This window comes from Trichoplusia ni, chromosome 13 (genome assembly GCF_003590095.1).
Source record: "Trichoplusia ni isolate ovarian cell line Hi5 chromosome 13, tn1, whole genome shotgun sequence".
Taxonomy (NCBI): domain Eukaryota; kingdom Metazoa; phylum Arthropoda; class Insecta; order Lepidoptera; family Noctuidae; genus Trichoplusia; species Trichoplusia ni.
The window spans coordinates 9,869,926-9,891,264 of record NC_039490.1 but is presented as its reverse complement, the minus strand read 5'-3'; the positions used below and the strand labels follow the sequence as shown (position 1 = coordinate 9,891,264).

The 21,339-nt window shown below is 36.3% G+C and overlaps 1 protein-coding gene across 1 annotated transcript; it reads right to left on the bottom strand.

Annotated features, from left to right (window-relative positions):
* Positions 1 to 5,318: 5,318 nt before the first annotated feature.
* Positions 5,319 to 21,094, bottom strand: LOC113499916. Its single transcript, XM_026880521.1, has 8 exons — positions 20,979 to 21,094; positions 15,208 to 15,343; positions 11,179 to 11,339; positions 10,599 to 10,702; positions 9,686 to 9,837; positions 8,648 to 8,722; positions 7,600 to 7,715; positions 5,319 to 7,332 (listed from the first exon to the last, which is right to left on the bottom strand). Exons 2-8 carry the CDS (start codon positions 15,332 to 15,334, stop codon positions 6,214 to 6,216), a joined length of 1,854 nt encoding a protein of 617 aa, XP_026736322.1. The 5' UTR covers positions 15,335 to 15,343; positions 20,979 to 21,094; the 3' UTR covers positions 5,319 to 6,213.
* Positions 21,095 to 21,339: the final 245 nt, after the last annotated feature.

Genomic DNA, 21,339 nt, shown 5'->3' with positions numbered 1-21,339 from the left:
TCCTTGTATTGAAGGCACCATGAATTGAACTAATACCGCCTGAGGACCTACCAGGACATCTTAAATTAATATTAATGCGAGTGTGAAAACTTTCACAATTACAACAACATTATTTTACAGTTACTGGTATACCTCTGTGAGTCTGGTGTCTATTTTTATCTAATAATTTGACAATTCAATGATAATTGTTGACTAATCATCTATACAACGTGTAAATAAAGCCCATATTGAAAATACCACGCCTACAAATGAATAATTTTCTTCCACATCACCTAATACCACTTTAAGGACTAGCTGTGGCCGAATCGAGACAGTATATCATATCGTACTTAAAGTCTTACTTTTTCGAGATCTTGGTTGGCGAATAGGATAAAATCAATTATCAAATGAAAGATTTTTTTGGTTTGGCATTAGTATTTGCAAATTGAACCATGCTTTACACGTTGCATAATCAAAACTCTTTAACAACGCAGATACGGTTTAAATATGTACTAAAAATGAGTAATTTCTGAATTATCAAACAATTATCACTGAATCTCAAAACATATTACAATTTTCAGCACTAATTTTAACCATAATTAAATTGTTTACAAACAAAAATGACCACAAGGTTCTTTACGAATTGTTAGAAAAATCTATTATAATATTTAGCTAATTACAATGCCTTATATTGAATAGTTTATGCGATACTGAATTATTTAGATATTGTTTACCTCCTGTTGGCTCAATTAAAGTTTAGATTATGTAATTAAAAATCTAGCTTAAATTTTAGGTCAACCTTGTAAATTATAAGTTTATTAATAAAATGGCAAGCCCTTGGTTTACTTTTCGCAACAGATTTAGCATGTATAAGAATTGCAAGAATTATATTATAAATACAATATCTTGCAAAGGGAAATTGCAAGGAACTATTAAATGAATATAAATCTAATTGCACTGAATATATCTGCAAGAACATCATAAAAATTATTTATAATTAGTGAATATTAAATTCAAGAAGATTTACAAACACAATATTATTTGTAGTTGCAGACATTTTAAATGATAACGATGAAAAATTAATCCTTCTAAAATAAATCAAAGCGCACTTACTCTGCCTACCTCCTAAAGTCTAGCAGTTGTTAGAGCGAGATGACATAACAGTGTTTTTAGGCATCTCTCGTCAACAACTAGTCTTCAAAAGGAGTAAGTAGAATTTTGGTTGCCGAAAAAAATTGACCACGTCAACCAATAACACACAATTTGCTCACGGCAACCAAAAATACGCTGTCATTTCTCAAAGGATCAACTGTTTATCGTTTTTAAAAGAAACTATTACCTATATTAAAACTATTGGTGGGTGGTAAAGGGTTACGAAGACGTAATTTCAGACTAACATAATGTAGTCTCCTGTTCAAAGGGTCTACAAACACGACTTAGGTCATATTATTATGGTTGGACAGCTTGACGAAGCAATATACGGCGTAGAGCGCCATCTATCTTTCGCTCTTGTAATAATGTCACTTTGGAACGTAGCGTAGGCCCACAGTATCGCATAAACATGAAGCCGTGAACTGTTTCCAACATAAAACTAATTCTCTAGCTAACCTTTATTTTAGAATTCATCCTAAATTATTGACTCACGATAGCAATCCTTCACAACAATTACCTAATATACTCTTTTTTTTAAACATTTATTTAGAATTTGTGGCCTCATACAAGGCTGATTGCCTGACAATTATCTCTGGTCGAACTAGCCTAAGTTTCTCAAAGGTAGTTAATTTAATTTTCATCATTTAAAACATCAAATTTTATGATTGGTTGACGAAACAACCAATCACATCACCTGATATTTTAGATAGCCGTATACAAAAACAACACTTATGTTCTGTCCGTTTTAGAAATAAACTTTAGACAGGCCGTCCGAATCCAAATGAAACACGCACTTATTTTCTGAACATTCTCGAAAGACACTTTTGACGGATCATTTCATATAAAGATAAAGTTTAGGTTAGAATATCGCTTCAAACTTCACAGCAAATAATTCCTCATCGCTTTACAGTCAATACCTCAAATCTATCAAAAGTTTATTCTAAAAACAGACAGTTTATTCTAAAATCTATGTGTCTCTAAATTGCATTTTACAACATTATAGTCATTGGCAAAACACACTCAGTTGTGTAGTCTTGTATACAAAAATTAAATCGATCAACTTCGAGTGACTTTCTCAACACCCACTTCTTGACCTACCAGCGACAGTCCACGGCCATTAATATTAAGATTAAATTATAATTAATCATTGTGCAAACAATGAGCTATATTATACTATACAGGTACTTTTTCCCGAGCGATGTTTTCTGTAGCATTCTATATTCCTAATAATCTGATAATATATGCTAAGATTTTATAATAAAATGAATTAACAAACTATTTTGGTCACCACGCCAAACCCAGTGAGCACGACGTGTCGCGAGTTCGATCCCGGCGTAAGACAAGTGTGTCTGATTCACGAATGCTTGTCCCGAGTCTGGGTGTCTTTGTGCATGTGACTTGAATGTTTATGGAAGACCCCACGAAACAAAGATTAAATATTAAATTTCTTAATGTGGGAGTCATTTTTCTTTTATAAAAAATAATAATTCCTGGGGGCTTTAAGTTTTAATGTTGTTTTGTTGAGCTAGCTTATTATATCAATATATTTAATAATGTATAACGGCGCTGTAAAACTATTATATTTGTAGTATGAGTAAATAGTCGACAAACAAGATCAATGGAATGAGTGAAAGCAATTCAATGTTTAGTTAATTATTTTAAATAAAATCAAGAATTTATTATCAGATTAATAAAGGAATTTTGCGATTCCAATTAATTGCGTTTTTAACCTATTAGTAATATTGCATTAATAAAGAAATTATTAAAAATATTGCACACATTATTTAGGTTTTTAATGTAATTTTCTTTAGTACATAAACTTTGTTAAGATTTATTACAAAATTAAAATAGGTTGAGAATCAGTTGAAATAATTTATTATTACTGTACTATTTAATTTTAAACATCATTTCAATATTTATCATACATTTTTTTTACACACCATTAATTTGAGCTATAGTTTAAGTCGAAATTTATTATTAATATGTTTAATGTAAATTAATTAAGTATTACGCTTTCTAAGCAAAAGGTATATAATGTTTCAAAAGAACCTGAAAAAGACCTAGTTAAAGCAAAAATTTTGTATTTGAGCCCATTTTTAGGAAAACCTTTAATACTAAATTCTGTCAAAGTCGGTTGGCAGTTGAATAACTAAAGTATAATGAAAAAAATATATTATCAAGGACGCAGCCCTAATTTCTCCATTGCATTATTTTTATTTGTTTACATAAAACATTTTATTTAAAGTTGTTTATAAGTTCTCAAAATATATGAGTAATTAGGAAAATAGTTTGAAAACGCAATTAATGAAAATCATCCACACAGGTTTCTCAAAAACTGGTCAATACAAACATTATTTAACCGCCTGTCTAGACAGTAGACACGTCAGGGCCTCTACTGCTATTTACAATGGCCGATGAATGCAAGAAATTTGACTTAAAAATTTCAATTTTCGTGTTCTCTAAAACATTTTTCTACACAATAATTGGAAACTCAGTGCGGGACGGTATACTCAAGGTCAATACAATTAAGTTCCAATTATTGTATTCGCAAAATGTTTCAGCGAATAGGAATAATTCAAAATTTAATTCAATTGCCATTAATTAATCGGTCATTGTAAAATAGCGGAATCGGGGCTCAGATTGTATTCATCAGTTTTCCAAAAACCGTGTCGTCTTTCTTATACCACCATTGTCAATGTTGTCTTATATCTATCGTAGCGTAATTTTATCTAATCAATATGAAAAATAAGAAATCTAATTTTAATATTATGCTTTATAGTTTAGTTCTGTAAGGAATTTTTGTTTTAAATGGCTTTTAAGGTAATTTGGGTATGATACAACATTGCCTATAAGTTATATGTGTGAAAAACACTGCCTTAATACAAGAGAAGATGAAATTTATATCTTTACTGAAGACTTTTCGTCTCATCCAATCCCGATAAAACGCAAAAGCAAATATGTTATAATTTATTTAGTTTTTTTAGAGGATCGTATGTTTTTGCTTACATAAAAATGCTTTAAAACAATTATTTCATGAACGTCTTGAGAACTTTCATATTATTACTATCTTTCATATAATATCTTTATATTTTCTCTAGTTAAAAATCCACCCCAAAAATATCTCTATTCAACCCGTTTTTAAGTAGATATTTTTAATCTCTTTTGTCTTGTAAGAGACAGTGTTTTTAACACATATTATTAATTTAGGCTAATAGATATAAAATAACTCTGGATGTTAATTTAAGTCAAAATTTTAGACTATTTCCAAAATTGCCTGAATTTATTAAACTGTAACAATGATGTCATGATTATGTGTCAGAAACTAAGGTTTTGAGCAACTAAAACTTTAATTATACGGGTGAGCTCCATGAGTGCGACTTTTTTTGTCGCAGTTGCGATTTTTAAAGTATTTCATTTCGATTGGTAATCTCTATATGGAAAGAGGCTTTTGCCCAGCACTGGGATGTTTTATGCTGGTATTTTGTTGTGAATATTACGACTAATCGCAGCTGCGACAAAAAAACGCAATTTTAAACAAAACTTAAGATTGCCTTAAGAATCGAAATTATTAATAATAATTATCTACCTTTATATTTATTCATGAGAAAAAAAAATCTTTTTTTTTATTTATAATTAATTATTCTAAGACTAAATTAAATATAATTATTCCTTTCCTAATATCTTAACGATACCAGTTAGCACGTAAGTAAGTCAGTTGTTACATTTAAAAACATAGAAAAATAACAATAACTATTATTTTTTATTATTTTATTTTTCTATTCGTTTTGAGGGCTTGCATTCATCACTAGAAAGTGAATTATCAGTCAAAAAGATGATTGCTTTGATTCTGCTAATAAGAGTTAAATATATTGATGTCCTTGTCTAAAACAAGGAGTGAGAGAGGGACAGCTATATAAATGTTTTAAACCATTTACAGTTCTTTGTCAAGATATTAATGTTTTCAGTTATTTTTTTCTTTGAAAGCAATTCAGATGATGTCTGACTGTTTGATAGCTCTTGTTAGTTATAATTTTATTTGCTGTTTGCTTTAAGTCAATTTAGTTATTAAAGTAACTGCGCGGGACGTATCGTGAGTTCGATCCCCGTGTCGTGCAAGGATTTGTGTGATCTGTGTCTTGTATGTTTGTGAGTGCCCATAGAAGCTCTGATAAAACTTACTGCAAGAGTCGTTTTAAAATATATATTCATAAGCTGTCAAAGCTTAAAAAAGCAGAATCAAAGCAACCACAATTTAAATCCCATTAAAATTACATGCTTTCAATACAACACTAAAATTTCCCAACTGGCTTGCAAGTTGCACACAATTACGGTCACAACACTAGTGTCAAAAATCACTTTTTAATTTCACTATAAAGTACCAAATTTGGTATGAAAGTCCATTTTGTCACACGATAGTTAAAAAAGTGAATAGTTTAGTTATTTCCTAAGCTAGCAATATAAAAATATATACCGCTTTTCATACTTATCTATGGTCAGTTTCTAAAACCTATCTGTTGTTTAAAATCTTTATTGTAAAGATTTGACATCATCTTGTTTATGGGTTGTTAAAAATATAGGGTAAAAGGTTTTAAGAGCGCTTTAAATATATTATTTCTTTTAACAAAGGTGATTAGTAATTAATATGTATGTTGCAAAAGCAAAACAAATAGCAATTTACAAAATTTTGAACAATTACTGCTGTCGAAATAGCGATTCTTAGACGTAATCATTTTGACAGCAGTAATTGTGCGAATATTGCTATTGCTTTGGGTCTGCAATATTGTGGCTTTCCATTTTAATTTATTTTTTCTGGTATAATATTTCATTGAACTAGCTGAATGATGAAATATCATATTTAAAAAGTTAATTTACAATTCAAAATAAATCAACTATTTGAATTAATTAATAAAGGATTATTTGTTACAGGAAACCCAAACTTAGGTCAAAATGGCTCTATACACCTTCACGCCACACTTTTAAAACAGAGACTTAGCCCACATTTGCCCACAATTGGGCCACATTTTCCCCAACAGATAGGTTAAGACCACTCCACTATTCACCGTCTACCGCCACAATGGTTCACTAACTATTATAGTCCTTATCGCATCGGTCATCATGATCCCAGTACTTGGTGTTCCTTGGGACCTCGGTGACATGTCTCCTCGGAGGGGTCTTCGTGGGAGCTTCCTCCTCCCCACTACTCCGCCTGTTCAGCCTGCCTCTGCTCTCTCTATTCTTGGAGGCAGACCGTTCGGATTCATCATCATCGTTGATGTTGTCTTTAGATTTCTGACGGGTCCAATTCCGTTGTCTATTCCTGTTTGAATCCTCTTTGATTTCTGGTTTCTCTTTTCGCCAGTTTTCGACAGGGCGACGGCTACTGTTCTTTTGTAATTCGTTGTTGACACGTTCTGGCATGTTGGGGGTTGTTGGTGTGCGTTCCGCGACTCGTTCTATGGGCCGTTCGGCGTTGGTCGTACCCATAGGGTTGCGTTCGGGGAAATTTTGTACGAAATCACCCCCCTGTTGGTTAAAATTTACATTTGTGTACTGGTTTTGTATGTAGGCACCGTCGCCTTGCTGCAGGTAGTTAACGAAGTTCTCTTGATAATTAAATCTGTTTGGAGGTGGGTAATCTGGTACGGGGAAATTTTGAACGTTCGGCGGCAACACTGTCTGGTTGTACTCAATTTCCTCTTTCTTCTCTTCTTCTTGCTGCCTCCAGGAGTTGAGATCATACCTCTTGTTGAGGGTCTTGGTTGTCCAAGTATCGAAGTTGTCTTGACTGACGGATAAGGCCTGTTCTTGTCTTAGTAAGCCTGCGCCAGCGCCCAAAATAGGCCTCAACTTGGGTTTAGCATCATCATTATTGTTTAGACTAATCTGTGATATATTCTGGCTGACTTTTTCAGCTATATCGTTAGCTTCGGGTCTGAAATCTTCTTTTTCAGGGCTCTTTTTCCAGGAGCCGTAGTTGACTTCACTGAATGTTTCTTCTGTGGTTAGTTCTAGGTGTGCCGCGTAAAACTGTTGCAGCGTGTTGGGCAGCGGCAGGAACTTGTTGAGACAGAGATCAGCTGACAGGAGCAGCCAGATTGTGCTGACTGGCGGCGGGGACAGCAGCCGTAGGCGAATGGATATGGACAGCTCGTCCAGCTCTTGAGCGAGGACTGACAGGAGCTCGCGACCGTTCTGCATTAGCTGGAAGAGAAGTTAAAGTGTGTTAAAGTTTGGTCGAGTTATAACGTTCGGAAGGGAAAAAAATGCTGGTTGTTTAGCAGAAAATATGACGTGTAAATCAACAAAATCCCGTGTAAGTTGACAAACGGTCGAAATATCCATTTTCCATGCTATATCATGCTATTTTTTCGACTGAAAGCTGAAACCAACGTATTTGGTAAAAGGCTAGGATGACGATAATGTGCACCTTGATCCACCTGTGCAGCTTGTTGTCAGTGTGTAACGAACCTGCGTGGCGAGCGACCTGTGCGCGCGCGTGTCGTGCGAGGCGAGCAGCGCGCGCAGGTACTGCAGCAGCGGGCCCGCCAGGATGTGCACCTTGTTGCCGTTGCACAGCCGGGCCTCTGCGGGGGGGGACACAACATGAGTATAAAAGGTAAAAATAAACTGTGCGGCGAAAGGACTCTCGATTTTGCTTCCGAACACGAGGGGCTCGAGCACCGCTTGTAGACGATTGTACGCGGGTATCGCACGATCTCCTAAGAGCCGGCCTCGCAACCGTCGAGGCGCTCCAGCCAGCCGGCCGCCTGTCTCAGCAGAAGGCTCCCTGTTGTTCAGGGTGTCGCGGGTGCTGGCGGGGCTGCTGCGGCCGGGACTGTCTCGCATACACAGGGGCCGGGGGAGGGGGACACACAGGCCAGGGCGGGAAGGACACGGCGCTACACACCGAGACGGGTGTGTGGCTTGGGAGGGGCAGCGCCGTGTCCTCACAAATGAAGTAGGAGGCGATCTGTCGCTGCCGGCCGTAGTGCGGGAGATGGTCGGTAGCGCAGAGTCGTGGGACGCGGTGGTGTCCTTCTGCGAGGAAGTGATGTTCCAGAAGGAAACTGTCTTCCCCGGCTGCAGAAAGCGCACCGGGCGCAAGAGTCCCTCCTCTTGCGCCCAACGACAACGCCCTCTTCCAGCCCTGGTCCAGGGGCGAAAGACTTGGGGAAGACCCCCGCCCCCGCCTTCCATGGCTCCGAGGCGGTGCAGGCGGCGAGGCCCGGCCTGCCCGGTCCAGCACTAGTGCGGGGCTAGGGGAGTGTCGGGACGATACGTGCGAGGAGACACACCGGGGCGCTTTAATCGGTAAAAGTCTAGCACACCTCTCCGCCTCTCCCCAGGCGAAGGAAGTCCATGAGGATTTCCCCCCGTATAAAAAAGTACGTTAACCCGTAAACAAATGTGCAAATAAAATGGTCAACACACCTGAGTGGGTTTGGCGTGGTGATCTAAACACTAGGCTATCCGTGCATTCAAAGTATACCATTAAATTTTATAATATAAGACATACCTGCAAAATAGTCTCCCATGAGATTTGCTGCGTTTATCAGAAACAACGGGTTCGATCGCTCCAGTACGTCCAATTCTGAAAACGAAAGAATATTTGAAATAAATATGTTCAGAAAACGAACATAAATGTTTTTTGGTTCATTTTGGACCAATGAATTACTTGAAATCGTATGTGTCGAGAATATAATATATCCTGGGACAACTCACACACGGTTATCTGATCCCAAGCTAAGCAGAGTTTGTGTTATGGTAACCAGACAACTGATAAAATTACTTATATATTTCTAAATACATACATACATATTATAGATAAATCACCCAGACACCAGAACAAATGATCATGCTCATCATACAAGATTTGTCCTGGGCGGGAATCAAATCCACGACCTCCGGTATAGCAGTCAGGGTCACTAACCACTAGACCAACAGGCCCGTCATGAATGAATGTTCATTGTCTACAAAACAGACGATTTAGATTTTCCCCCGTACTAATGCTAGCACAAAGGATTTTTACCTCGCGTCCGTTTTGTTTCTTTGGGCATATTTCACGAACGTTTACAAAATCATTCAGTCAGAACAAAAGTTCGTGAATCAGACAAATGCTTGTCCTACGCGGGGATACACTACATTCAGATCATGTGGTTGTCGACAACCTCGTACATTGGTACGAGTGATCAGCTTAGAGGAACGGATATAGACGATACTTGGTACACAGATAGTTTACAACCTGAATGAATACATACATAGGTTATTTTTTCATGAAAATGTTATGTTCCTGTAGGATTATTTTCGATGCCGCGGGCTATAGCTAGTTTTAATGACACGTGTGCTGCGCACTCTCAATATAGTGGCCGACAATATAGATTTGTTCTCGTGTTCACTTAACGACTTCACAAGAGTGACTTATTGTGTAATTTGTAATTAAGTATTAGCAGTATTAGTATTGTGTTTAAATAATCTGTTGAATTAGGTGCAACCTGTAATAATAGATGTAAGATGTGTGTGTTAAATAAATAAATAAATAATTTTGTTTACGTACTGGAGAAGGTCCCCTGCATGACGACGTTGAGCAGGGCCCCGCGCAGCAGCTGCTGGCGCTGCTGGCGCGTGAAGGACGCGCCCACCGCCGCCAGCTTGCGGGCCGTGACCGGGCTCAGCAGCGCCGCCGCGCGGAATGTCGCGAACGCTTGTCTGGGGGACAGAACATACGAACATCATCATCGGCCTAGCCTTTTCCCAGCTACGTTGTGGTCGGCTACCAGTCCAACCGGTTTCAGCTGAGTACCAGTGTTTTACAAGGAGCAACTGCCTATCTGACCTCCTCAACCCAGTTACCTGGGCAAAACGACTCCCCTTGGTTACACTGGCTGTCAGACTTTTCAAGCTTCTGACTACCTATAACGACTGTCAAAGATGTAGGAATAACAGCCGGGACCCACAATTTAACGTGCCTTCCGAAACACGGAGGAACTCGTTATGACAAAGATGGTCACCCATCTACGGACCAACCGCGTCAAGCATAGCTCAACCTGTGATCGAATCACTTATGCGGTTATAGCACAGCCACGAGCTCCTCTACACGAGAACTCGAACACTACTCATTACATATACTAGGTATAAATAGTTGTTGTATACTACTCAATTAACTTCGTTAAGGTATATTGACTACACGGATAGCAGAGCGGTTAAGTTCACCACGCAAAAATGACGTGTCGCGAGTTCGATCCCGGCTTTCAGAAACATTCAAGTTACGTGCACTAAGAATCAGGACGAGCACCCTTGGATTTTATTGTGATATTAATAAAGAACATTCATTCATTAAATCACTCATTCATTCATTCATCACACAAACGCTTGTCTTACGCGGGGATCGAACCCGCAACAGTGATTTTCTTAAACACTGAGCTATCTGTAGATTCACATAGTACAAGAATGTTTAACAAGATACTGACTGCAGTCTGGCTTCATCAGGACACAGCGAGGAGACTGTAGTCTCGAAGTGTCGCAGCTTCCTGTTGAACTGGATCCCGTCTTCCCCGGGAGAGAACTGTTCAAGCTGGGGACAAGAATATATATCATTTAATTACTTCGCTGTCTCGCCAATAGACATAATAGGTAAATATTAGAAATGTTCACACATATGAGATACAGGGAAATGGTTAATTATGCAATTACTTTTTAATCGTTAATGAGAGAATAAGAAATTTTATACAAACACAATTTAAATTTATCGCTCAGTTTTGTTTTCTTCTTTATAACAACATGCCTGGGTTATAAAACCGCGTGAACTAGAAAATATATTTAAAAAATCATCAACCCACAAACATTGGGTGCTTTTTCCTAGATGGAAATTTACCTGACTATCTGTAACTTTTCATAAGATTCAGCCTGGTGAACGGACAGACAACGGATATACGGGCAGAGAGCAAAACCTCAATAATAATGCCATTTTTAACCATTTTGGAAAACAGAACCCCAAAAAACTCTAAAGAGAAAGAGAAAACCAGACAGGTGATACTTGTGCCAACATACCAGTGTCAACAACGGTATATACTGCTCGTCCACCCTCAACAACTCCTTGAGCGTGCTGTCTTCTTCCACGGGACTCTGCTTGTCCATCTCCCTCTGTTCTCCCACGGTCTCCGCATCTGGCTCCATCTCTTCTTCGCGTTTAACTTCTACTCGAGCTGGGTCTGTAAGAGAAGATGGTTATATATTAAGTCCGCCTTATCTACCACAATTATACATGAAAGTTTATTGTGTCCAAATCTAATATATAAAATTCCCATGTCACGATGTTAGTTACCGTACTCCTACGAAACGGCTTTATCGATTTTTACCTAATTTTATATGCGTATTCAGTAGGTCTGAGAATCGGCTATCTATTTTTCAAAACCCTAAGTGATAAGGGTTGTCCACCCTTAGGCGGTACGTAGTTATAGCCGGGACAGCTGGTAAATATATGTATATTACTAGCTGCCGTAGTAAACGTTATTTTGCCATTATTATGTTCTTTCTGGATCTTATCCATAAGAATGACATTTTAAACGGTAATGACTATCTAAAATTTCGTTTCAAAAGTGCCACGAAAACAGCCTACTTGAAACAAAAGTTTTGATTTTACAAAAAAAAAAAATCATTGAAAATTTTTCCTCTCTTATATAAAAATGATCGTGCTTTTCCTTTGTCCGGCAAAAACTCGGAGAACGGCTGAACCGATTTAGCTTATTTTAGTCTTGAAATATTCGTAGCAGTCCAGGGAAGGCTCAAAAAAATAGTCTTCATTGTTATCACCAACTATTAGGAGGTACGTAGTTCGCCGTGACAGCTAGTCAAAAAATCGTGGTATTTATTAAAAGATGACTCGTAAATTTTTAGCATTCATTAACTAGAGCTTACAAAAGATAATTAACCATTACTAATCATCCTACCCACTAATGTCAATGTAATCTATACTTCTATACTAATATATAAAGCTGAAGAGTTTGTTTGTTTGAACGCGCTAAACTCAGGAACTACTGGTCCAAATTGAAAAAATCTTTTTGTGTTGAATAGACCATTCATCGAGGAAGGCTTTAGGCTATAAACCATCACGCTGCGACTAATAGGAGCGAAGATACAATGGAAAATGTGAAAAAAAAACAGGGCAGGTTTAAATCATAACTTATATCTTCTACCCACGGGGACGAAGTCGCGGGCAACAGCTAGTTAATTATATGTATAGATAGATAAACGCTTGTTCTAAGTTTAGGTAGCTATTCCCACCTTACGCTATCACCCTAAGCTTTATAAGATAACTGCAAGAAAAGAAATGACGCAACACACTCTGTCTTTTCGTTTACAATCCCTTCTAATATTATAAATGCGAAAGTAACTCTGTCTGTTACGGTTACACGTCTAAACAACTGAACTGATTTTAATAAAATTTGGTACAGAGATAATGTTGACCTTGAAAGACCATAGGATAGTTTTTATAACGGACTTTTGAAGAGTTCTCTTGGAAACGCGATATAACCGACCTCGAAGCGGGCGAAAAGCTAGTATGGAATATAAAATCAATTTGAATATAAGTGAGACAAACGAATATTTGAAGTCGCTGCCAACTGAATTTTAAACTGCCTATACAGTTTTTCTAATACAATTACTTCTAAAATCATCTCAATGTAACAAATATTAATATATTAAATTATATTATAATGTATACTATAACTCACCAGAAACGATAACCTCCTTCATTTTCAACAAAATATCGAAAAAACTGATGCGAATACGGAAAACAAAAATCCCACAAAAATAAGTTTAAAAATTACTTCAATCAGGAATCACAACTTGAGGAAACCTAAACATATGAATACTTCACAAACTTATATATAATTTATTACTAAATTTATTTAAAATATTTAATTACTGTGTTCCTTAGCACACAAGAGTTGACCACTCAAGACGACGACCAGATTAGCAATAAATGTAAAACGTGCCAAATTAACAAATCGTCTACAGGTATTCATTAAAACAAACCTAATATTTGGCGAGAGGCGAACAATAAAAGGGTTTTATCTTTCCATCTCACTCTAACTCATAGTAAAATATATACCTGCTGGTTTTTGTCTCACTTACTCTTATAATCGCCAATATAACTTGGTACATCGTTAAACAGGTAGAACGTAACGCCGTCTCTGTTGTACTCGCAGTTTGCGTATAATGACATCTCGCTCTAACTACCCTGTAGCTATTTTTACATGTACCAACTTATATTTGCAATTGTTGTTTATATAATAATGGAACCTGGAGACCAGAGACCTTACAAGTGCATAAAGTTTTGCTATTGTTGTATTATGAACAATGTTATATTGCAATGTTTGTTACAAAGTCAAATAGGGGTGCTTTTCAAAGTTTTGGTTATTTTTAGGCTTCAGCACAGAAAGGGTAAAAAGGGAACGATATAACTAAGGTTCAAATGTCTGTCTGTGTGTAACCAGGGTGTATTTCATAAACTATAATTTCTAGAGAGTTGACATTTTCACAGATGATTTATTAATGTCGCCGCTATGATAACAAATAATACTAAAAATAAAAATCAAGACTATGCAACGAATTTGGAGTTTCGATTTACTTTAAAAAAAATGTTTTTCTCTAGCCTCATTGTACGGAATCCTCAATACAGCAACTGTTTAGATATGACGATTCATGAGAAATAGCCTGATTACAGAGAGACAGACAAACAGACGGCTAGAAAAACAAAGAGTCGAACATAAATCTCCGCGTCTGCTCATGATTAAGGACTCCGGTTGGGTCCGAAACTAGTCGGGCTACCCCGATAAATACGCGTGAGTAAGCCGTTGTTACATCATTTAATAATGAATTATATCAAAATGTAGCCTATAGTTACGCTTTTAACTTCTCAAAACGGTAGTTACCTACCCAAGGCCATCTCTTCCATAAATTGATTTAAATATTACTTTTCCGTAAACCACTCACCACTTCATAAACTTATTCGAATTATATAACTTCAAAAGTACAAAAATTATTTAATTTTATAACCAACACTACTCAAAGGCAAAAAGTAAAAAAATACCACTTCAAAATATTTTTATGAGCACTTGTAGCAAAGTGACAATAGATTAAATACCACGTTAGCAGGTAGTTAATGCAGTAGTCGAAAACGGTACTTTACTTAGTGATAATAGTGTTCTTGGCGTGGTATTAAAATATTGTTCAGAGGTTGTGGATTTTTACTATAGGACCGCGTTAATATATTTTTCTTAAAATCTAATCTAATATATAAAATTCCCGTGTCACGATGTTAGTTACCGTACTCCTCCGAAACGGTTCGACCGATTCTTATGAAATTTTGTATACATATTGGGTAGGTCTGAGAATAGAACATCTATTTTTCATACCCGTCAGTGTAAAAGGGTTGCCCAAAAATATTTTTTTATTTTTTGGACGAATTTTTTTGTTTTCATTTTTTTATAATGTGGCATTAAAAATACATACAACTAGAAAAAAAAATCAGCAAAACAACGTTTGCTGGGTCAGCTAGTTTGATTATATTTAGCAGGAGATAAACGAACTAATTTGTCGTCATAGCGGTCAAAATTATGGGGCCCAGCTGTTATTTATACATCTGTGCCAGTTTTTAAATGATGCAACGGTTTGCAAACTCACGTTTATTTATCGGGGTTGTCCGACTAGTTTAATAATGAATCATTCTCACGATAGTTACAATTAAAATCTTTGCCAGTTTATTACGGGTAGTCAGAAACTAGATATTCTGACAACCAGTCTTACTAAGGGGTATTGTGTACCCAGGTAACTGGGTTGATGTGGTCAGGCATAGGCATTCACACCTTTTAAACTGACTGACCTGTTGGTGTGGCGGTAAGTGACCTTGACTGATATACACAGTATAGATAAATAACACCCAGACACAAAACAAATGATCTTGCTCATACAAACATTTGTCCTCGGTGGGAAACGACGTCAAGACTACCAGTATAGCAGTCATTGCCACTGACCACTAGACCAACAGGTTGATGATGATGTAGGAGCCTTACTGACCGGTAGACCGTGGACTGAGCTCGGACAGAGTGCGGGCAGCTTCGGCGTCTGCGTCGGCGTCGCCGGGGCGCTGCTCGCGCAGGTGATGCCGGCCGGTGTACCCTCGCCCGCGGCCAACACTCGACATTATAACCAGCTGGAAATTGCAAGAGTAGCTAATTAGATTAAATGGAATATTTTTTACGGTACATAATAAATTATAAATGCGGACAACATCACATACACTGTTCTGAACCCAAAGTAAGTTGCTAAAGCACGTGTGTTATGGAATTCAAATACAACGATGGTGCCACAAAAATAGAAATGTGAATTTTTACATTGACCCGACCAGGGATGGAACCAGGGACCTCAGAGCTAGCGACCCCTTGGAATCCGATGCATACGCAACTCGACCACGGAGGTCGTGAAATGTGACGCGTAACGGTTTTCCCTTATGCCGGTTAAAGAAGTTTCACGTCAAATATGCAATGTATACTAGTTACTACTAAGCACTAATGTATTGAACTGACAAGTCATAGTCACATTACTTGTCGAAAAGGAATGTCATTCCCATACAATTAAAGTTTTCTATTCATTTTCTCTTGTTACACGGCGTAACATTGTTTAGACCGTCACACAGATGAGAAATAATTTCGTAAATATTTTTACTTAGATATCTCCTTATTTGTATAAAAAAAAGCATAATAGCAAGTCATGGGTAAGTCGGACTTGCGATATCGAGGGTAAAGAAAACAGATAACAAATTAATTTGAGGACCCACGAATTGATTTGTCATAAAACAAATGTAGGTCCGAAAAGAAATAGCTTTGATTGCACGGATAGCCGAGTAGTTGAGGTCACCTCGCCTAACCCACTGAGCACGACGTGTCGCGGGTTCGGCCCCGTAGGGCAAGCATTTGTTTGATCCTTTGGTTTTTGATCCTTTGAATCTATCTTTGTGCATGTGACTTGAATGTTTGTGAAACGCCGCGATACAAAAATAGTTGCGGGAGTAGTGTTTAAAAACTGTCAGTTGGGGTTAAGAAATACCATCTTCTGTATAAATTTTAACAGTACCCATCACGGCTCATGAGATTTAAGCCTGGTAAAAGACGAACAGACAGGGGAACGTTAGTAATAGGGCTCTGTTATTAGTTTTTATCCTTATTTTATGTTCCCGTGCGATTATTTTCGATTAGTAATGCAACAGCTAGTTAAATATATTCTTATAAGGGCCATGGTGGTGATTTTTCACACCATAGTAACTTCAATTTACACAGCAAAGTAACTAGCTCACAACACTTTCGCAATATTAGCGGTGTTATGCTAAAACACTAACAATGAAACTGTAAACAGTTTTCTCAATGTGACGCATATATTTTTCTCAAGAAACTAGCACTTATTTTACTTAGCTAGCTAGTTGTACCAAGTCAGACATCTGGTTTTTTTTTGATATGGCAGTACCAAAATGACCTGTTGAAAATAGTAATACAACATTGAAATGTATTCATGGTATTGGTGGCGTTCCTTCAGCAGTCAAATTTTGTAATGATTATGAATAATAAACAATGGATGATGTCAATTTTTTTTTGCATTGTATTTTTTGCGTATTTTTTTTTGTTGTCCCCAAACATAAATTGACCAAATTACAGTGAATGAAACTTACGCGTGACGTCACGATTGAGTATAATTTTTACCATATCGTGACGTCACAAGCCCCCTCTCCTAAACTTTAAAGCAGTTAATCTTTGTCAACTCTAGTTTTTCTGAAAAAGGAAAAAAATACGTGTCTCATACTTTTGAATTATCTAACTGAGGGACTAATGAGATTTTTTCTTTTTATACCCAGTCATCATCCCTATTAACGAAAACCGAGCTAGATAGATGGCCTATCTAGGAACCTATCTAGGCTTGCAGGAAAAATCGGAGGCCATCGCGATGGACTGGATTCCACAAACAGGGGATTTTTTAATGTTAAATTGTGAAGAAACTGATTCAAAATATTGGAATTTAGACTCGTCAATCTACACTACGTAAGCATGTTGTTTGATGCTCAATCCTTATCTACACATGTAGACGCTTTTGCCCGTAGACATAATTGGCTGCCATTATTTACTTTTCTGTGAACTTATAGCGTATGGCAGCAACCTAGTGCATGCGCGGGTTTTTTTGCTAATGACTGCAAATTGCAAGATGTCTGCTTTGCAAATCTACACTAATATATAAAGCTGAAGAGTTTGTTTGTTTGTTTGAACGCGCTAATCTCAGGAACGACTGGTTCAAATTGAAAAATTCATCTTGTGTTGAATAGACCATTCATCGAGGAAGGTGTTAAGCTATAAACCATCACCACAGATTACTAAATAGTTACTACGTAACCATTACGCTGCGACTAAAAGGAGCGAAGATACAATGGAAAATGTGGAAAAGACAGGGCAGGTATAAATCATAACTTATATCTTCTAACCACGAAGTCGCGGGCAACAGCTAGTTTATAATAAATAACAAAATGAAAATATGAACGCCAACAGGTGGAAATAGCCTTTACCTACTGACCTCGAAATTCTAAGATTAGTTGAGAAGGGAATAAATCGATGAGCGAATAAATCACAACAGCTAACAGATGTTACATAATTTAATTTAATAATTGATTAATATAATAATATGTAGCAGATATAAATTATTTAAACTGAATTTGTTTTTTTTTTGTTCTGTCAATTAAAAAACCGTCTTACGCACTAAGGAATTTAATCCTTGTGTCGCGGGGGTTCACAGACATCCAATTTACATGCACAAAGACGCCAAGACTCACTACAAACGTTTGTAGTTCACACAAATGCTTGTCGTTCGCGGGGATCAAACTAACACGACACGTTGCGTAGTGGGTTTGGTGTGGTGACCTATACCACTCAACTATACGACCAAAAGGAAATAAGATTCTAAAGATTTCCACCGTTAAAACAAATTTGGGATTTCCATACAAAATTGACATAGCAAAATTTGTGTGGGAGGATCAACATTTTTGGATTAAATATGGCTTTTGTCCTAAAAAGTTGTTTAGTTTATCGACAAGAAGAACACCTGTTGTATTTTAATTTTATCTCACTTCATCTAAACATGTATTTATTTTGAAAGCATAACAAAAAGTAACGGTTACATTTATACATTACAAAACAAAGTCAACAGGTGCATTCTTTGAAAATAATACTGTGGGTTAGCAAATTATTTAATTGCAATTTAACAAACTGAGGGTAAATTCTAATTCTTCTCATCATGTCCAGGATTACTCATAGAATAGGACAGTAACTCATGATAATAAAAACTAGATCATATCTATACTAATATTATAAAGCTGAAGAGTTTGTTTGAACGCGCTAATCTCAGAAACTACTGGTTCGAATTGAAAATAAACTTTTTGTGTTGAATAGACCATTTATCAAGGAAGGCTATAGGTTATATTACATCACGCTGCGACTAATAGGAGCGAAGATACAATGGAAAATGTGGAAAAAACGGGGAAAATTATTCATCTTTGAGGGTTCAAAATCTTCTAACCATGTGGACGAAGTCGCGGGCAACGGCTAGTCTATCTATACACACAAGACCTATCTATCTATATCTGGCTGTAAATTTTACATCAAAACACAATATTGCACACCTGATATTATGAATACAAATTATCATACATTATCTGAGCTCAGAGTAATATCTCAAACAATTACTATAAAACGATAACCTTGATACTTATGAAGGTCAATCGGGTTGTTGACTGTTGTACATCATAATGTTTGTAAACTTTTTAAATGAATGGCTAAGAGTTTGATGGAGTTATTAGAAGACAGATGGCATTGTAAGATAGTAAATAAATGCGGACATCACATACATTGTTCTGAACCCAATGTAAGTTGCTGAAGCACTTGTGTTATGGAATTCAGATACAACGAAGGTACCACAAACACTCAGACCCGAGACAATGTAGAAATGTGCATTTTTACATTGACCCGACTAGGGATCGAACCCGGGACCTCAGAGCTAGCGACACCTTGAAACCGGTGCGTGCGCCACTCGACCACGGAGGTCGTCAGTAAAGCTTCTTGACAGTCAGTCCACTTGATGTCAATACCTGAATGCAATCTCTTCGCTACAACATGGGTGGTATTTTGTGATGGATGTTTCAAATTCTGTGTGATGAGGAACGAAAGGTAATTGTGTGTTTGATCCTTGTTTATTTATACTTCTTATACATAAAAGTACATTGGCGGACTTAATACCAAAGGCATACTCTACCAGACAATCAAAAGGTGGTGCAGAGAAATGGGTTTATGTGTATTTTAAAATTTGTAGAACTTTTTTTAAAGTTTGTTAATTTTTAATATATGAACGCTTAATGATATGGTGTAAGCTATGTTAGCATGTTATTAGATAAATAAAATTCAAATGTTCTGAACTGACAAATCACAATCGTGACAGTTGTCGGAAAAGGAATGTCTTTTTAACTGAATTGTATTTTTGTATTGCTTTACTAATATGATGTACAATGTCTTGGCCCTCATAGATGTTACAGCAGGAGACAGTAATTAGTATAATTATATAGAAAGAGGCTGCCTAACAGTGGCTTATACAAGGCTGATGATATATTTGTCAGAAGGTTGAAGAAATCTGTCCTCTTATGTATAAATCTAGTATTTGGATAAACATTCAAACAAATGCATAATATTTTTGTAAAGGAATAAAGAGCCACTATCAGCAAAGTTTACCTATACATGTGGAAATTGATAATAGTAAAACCTTTTGAAATAGTTTTCCAAAAACAAATTGGATTTTAGGAAGTGTTCCTAATTTCGTTAGCAAGACCTAACAGACATATTTAGATATATTTAGCAAATAAAATGCTTCTAGGCCAAGTTCAGGGGTTGAACTTTGTTCGACTGTTGTTTATAACAATAGTTTCCACATAGTGCAGTTGACAATAATCATTAAACTACCAAAAAACTTAACCCAATTGGAAACTTAGTAGTCCATTTAAATAGATTTGTACATTAAGATGTTTGTAAAATTAATTCAAAAGTAATTAAACTGTTGTTATTGAATATAAATATAAAAAAATGGAAATAACTTAAGTTTATTTGTGTGGTTAAGTTAGTTGTTGTTATAAATAGATGTTTTGATAATGTGTGTGAAGTAATGCATAAGTAAAGAACATAATTATCACGAAATTATTCGCAATTGAAAAAAAAACAAGCAAAAAGTTTTCAATTCAACGGAATGACGATACGTGCCTTCGACGTATGAAAAAAAAAACTAAATTTGCCCACATGTCAAAGCGTGTGTGAAATGCAACAGCAAGATTGTCAGCCTTGACTTAATATCTCGAAAACAACTATTTGTACGACATTATCACTAAAGTTTACACAACATGATGTTTGTTAAGATAGTAATACATTATTTACAACGACTCGAATAAATTGATACGCATAAAATAATAAAATTCATGACATGTAAACACAATGACAACTTTGATGTCACACATGTATGTTTTCAAAAATATACAGGAAAACATCAATGAAAACTGAATTTAGGTATTTAAAAGGCTTAGTTTACATCGCTATCGAAGGCGATTTACATATTTATAGGCTATGTATCTCGCAAAAATATCTTTGTTCACCGGCGAATGCTACGATGACGATTAACGAGAGTTTTACCATTCGAGAACTTCGCATTAAAATGGACGATCTACTAGCAAAATTCGTAAAATCGAAATATAATTGAAAAAATTGTAAATATTTACTCACCAAGTTTAATAATAGAATGTATTTTCGAGTTATTTATTTCTTAGTTGTTTGGTCGCGCAGTAGTTGACATACGTTTCACTTCCATATTGGTGAGTATAGTGATGCGCACCTATGACTTATGTGCGTGGGAGGTCGAAACACGATATTTTCATAGACTAAAACCGGTATTCCGGTTTTCATTTCTCGTTTTACTTATTATATAATTCCAAGTACAGATGCTCTTTAAATAATAAATAATTTTAAGCTTCAAACTGAACCATGAAAAGTAGTAACGAAGTAAAAGGCTAAAAAACTTTTGGTCCAAAAGCCCTGAAGGATAAGAAGTTTACAGTCTTTTTTTATGGTATTTCTTATGTTTGCT